Here is a 3,514-nt window from a genome sequence, read left to right as displayed (position 1 = left end):
AGTCTCTTTCCCCTCGGCTGCCTTGTATTCTAACCCAGAGCATTTCCGTGTGCCCCTCCTCTGACTCTGTGCTACCTGATGAGGATGTGTATTCCTGCTTAATGTAGAGCGTCACACCCCCGCCTTTCCTCCCTGTCCTGTCCCTCCTGTACAGCCTATAGCCCTTGATATTCACCGCCCAGTCATGCGTTGGGTCCTACCACGTTTCAGTGAGCCCCACTATGTCTGGGTTGGTGTCAGCTAGCAGGAGGGGAAGTTCCTCTTGCTTGTTTCCCATACTACGAACATTTGTGTAGAGGCATTTGAGGCCTCCTGTGGATGTGTGCACTGGCCCCTAATCACAGCATTGCCCTGGCCCCTGTTGCTTACCTGTGTATATGTTCCGCTCGTCGGTCTAGGCTGGGCTGTACTTGTGAGTGCTGCTTGGTTTAGATCAACTACCTCCAGGAGTCAATGGGGAAGTCAGTTTTCATGGCCCATTTAACCCCTGGTCTCTGCTGAAAGCAACAGAAAGGAGGGCATTTGGGGCTAACTGTGGTGGAAGTTTCATTCCCAGGATGCTGGACTCAGACTCAACTTTATTTCCCACTGAAGACAACTGCTCTTATTTAGCTCTTGTTAAATATGAGGTTCTTTTGGCTCCTTTTCACTCTGAGTTTAAGGCACTACAAAGTGGTTCAAGGATAATGCTGTATAAGATGTGCTTGTTCCCCTTGCTGGTTGCTGCTATTCCTCACTTGTAGACAACTGAAGCAAGCGAGATGATTTCCCCAGCTAAATTCTGTCATGCCCATTTCATACCTTCGCAAGCAGTCTGTGAGCGTGGTGGTGCCCGATACATGGCTCTCCCCATTCACCACACTGCCATCGCTCCCAGGACTCAGCGGCCAGAACGGAGTGGAGGAGCCTGGCAAATCCAAACTGATGTCCCAAAATGGGTCTATTGTTGTGGAAACACCACTGGAAAACAGTTGAACATTTAGCTGCCGGAGTTAAAAATAACTATCTCCAAAACGTGACCTCTTGTAGGGTGCAAACTACACGGTTACAAGAAAAAGCAATCAGTTCTACTTTGCCCCTAGAGGGCGCTCAGGTCACAGAAAGCACGTGCAACAAAACAGCATTTAATGTAGTATTTATACAGCCAATTCCTTTGCTGGAGATCTATTTAAAAATACATAAAAGGAGAACTATACATTTTAAGAAATTTATTGCACATATTGGATGCAGGATATAAATTTGGTACAGTTTACTACCTAATGGAACCCAGTGATTTAGGACCAACTGGCTGGGCTATTCAGAGATGCAAAATCTGGCCCTGTCACTGCCATGGCCTGTTCAGGCAAAAACACATCTTGATAACTGAATGTCTCCATACAAATAAACTAGTGTAGCAGTTCTTGGCCTGGGACACAGAACTTCGACTCTGTACTAGCTGTATCCAGACAAAAATCCTAGCTCTGCCACCGTGTGCCATGTGGAACTCATGCAAGGATCTACCATGGCATTTGGAAGCTGAGACCTTAGAGAGTAACAGAATCAAAAAATACACCATGCTCTTGTTCGTATTTTTCTAGGAGATGGCTCAAGATAAGCAAATAAGTGGAAGATGATGGGAGAAGTCCCTCAGAGCACGTGGCCCTCCTTAAGCATTCAGATTATGGCATGTTTGGCTCCAACCACTGAATTTTCCTTTTTGTTTCCTTCACTCTCCTTTACTAAAAATCTCCTTGAGTTAATAACCTTTCCTCCTTTCATTCAGCTTCACTGATACAAAATATTTGAAATTAAAAAAAAAGGGAATTTCTAATTCCACCTTAACTTTGTTAACGTTTCTTTTAATTTTGGCATAATACATTATTCCACTAGCAGCTCCCACAAGAACCTCACTATTATCATGTATGGACTCTGTGGTTCCTCAAGGAAAACATCTCCATTCAACACATTTTTCTATGATTCTCTATCATTTTTGTGGTGAAGCCTCTGCAGGCTTGTCCAGAAAATTAAATACAAAAACAGATTAAAATGAGCAGACTATAACCATCTATTTGCAGGACAGTGCAGGTAATTGTTGGGAATACTTGATCAGAACAACAAAAACAAAAATGTACCGGCACTCCTACTTCTATACCATAGTGATGTCCATTTGCTTGAAGCAAGTGCCCTTGCCCAATTGCATAGAACAGAAAACATTTTTCTCCTGACTCCTGTAAGCTTTTATTTCCTAGTACCTAAGTTTATGTAATACCAGCCTTCTGGAAACCTTCTGAGACTTGAGGCTTGAAACTTAAGAAAAATAATAACATGGATGAATACTGGAGTCGTTTTACTTCAAATCTGATGGCAGCTACATATTCTCCATCAAAAAACAATTGCTCATGGAGCTCTCCTCTTCTGACTTCTGAAATGAACATTTGGCAGGCCAATAAAACACTAACCTAATTGGTAGAAACCCATAATCTTTTTGGTACTTTTCCAAGTAGATTTTTCACTGTGCCTTGATCTACACTTGCCTTTGAATTGCTTACATTTAGCTGACACTGTATGCGAACAGTTCTGGTCCTACTGGAATCCTGCTGATATTTTATTGATGGGATAAGAAGGAAAGTCTGTCTGCTCCTGCGTTGGCAAATTAACCCCTCTGTGTCTGAATACAGAAATAATAACATTAAACTCACTGGCAGACTTGACACGTGACATCAGACTGCAGTCCGCCTGTGAAGATTTGGTCTATGATGCAGTTACAGTGGTTGGGGTTGTTGGCCTTCTTTCCATTATCATCACCTGAAGGAAAGCAAAAGAAAAGGCTCAAAAAGCTAAAAACCCTCAGATGAGCTGTGGTTTGCCTGGAGCCGTGCATTCAACATCTTACGTGTATACCACAGGTTTGGAGTCTCACAGATGCTCTTTATGTAAGAAACCCAGGAAAGAAACAAACCAACCAAACCAACAAAACAGAAAAGCCCTTTCAGAATATAAAATATCCAAAAGGTATTAAATGCACTTGACTGTTTCAACAGGAATGGGGCTCCAAAGCTGGGTGAATAGCCAGCCAATCTTCTTTACCTTGAAACAGGCCAGTCTTGCTTGTCGGAAGATTTGCCCCCCTCTGTCTGGTGTGAGGACTGGCTCCCAAGCTGGTGTTGTTGCCAAGGTGGTTAATGAAAATGACTATTTAAATTTCAAGAACAGGGCCACCGAGTGACATTTGTAGTTAAATTAATGGCCAGCCCTTAGTGGAGAAGCAGTGATTTCCACTTAGGACACACAATTGCATGTTATTTTCTTGCATGAATTTAAAGGACAGGCTTCCGGAGACGACGGCAACAGCCATTTCTAACGGTGCTTCCTTAATCAGTTTCACAGAGAAAAGGACTAAGGTTGCGTGAAGGCTCCATTAACCTTTGCCCGGCGTCCGGCCCCTATCCTTTCAGCCTGCACACGGCCCTGCTGCTCTGAAGTTTTATCAGTAAGAGAATGAGGTAGCTTAGCCCCCCCCCCCCCCCCCCCCCCC

At 43.8% G+C, this 3,514-nt stretch overlaps 1 protein-coding gene across 2 annotated transcripts in view; it reads right to left on the bottom strand.

The window, feature by feature from the left end:
• The window catches only part of USP22 (ubiquitin specific peptidase 22), a 115,652-nt gene that overhangs the window by 17,300 nt on the left and 94,838 nt on the right, over positions 1-3,514 (bottom strand). For both annotated transcript variants that reach the window (XM_019512644.1, XM_019512642.1), the window contains 2 exons: positions 2,679-2,784; positions 802-960 (listed from right to left, as the gene is read on the bottom strand). In XM_019512644.1, coding sequence (XP_019368189.1) covers positions 802-960; positions 2,679-2,784 — 265 coding nt within the window. The remainder of the gene's footprint in view (positions 1-801; positions 961-2,678; positions 2,785-3,514) is intronic.

This window comes from Gavialis gangeticus, unplaced genomic scaffold (assembly GCF_001723915.1).
Source record: "Gavialis gangeticus isolate Ggan-Ray unplaced genomic scaffold, GavGan_comp1, whole genome shotgun sequence".
Classification (NCBI taxonomy): domain Eukaryota; kingdom Metazoa; phylum Chordata; order Crocodylia; family Gavialidae; genus Gavialis; species Gavialis gangeticus.
This window is presented reverse-complemented; position numbering and strand designations above follow the sequence as displayed.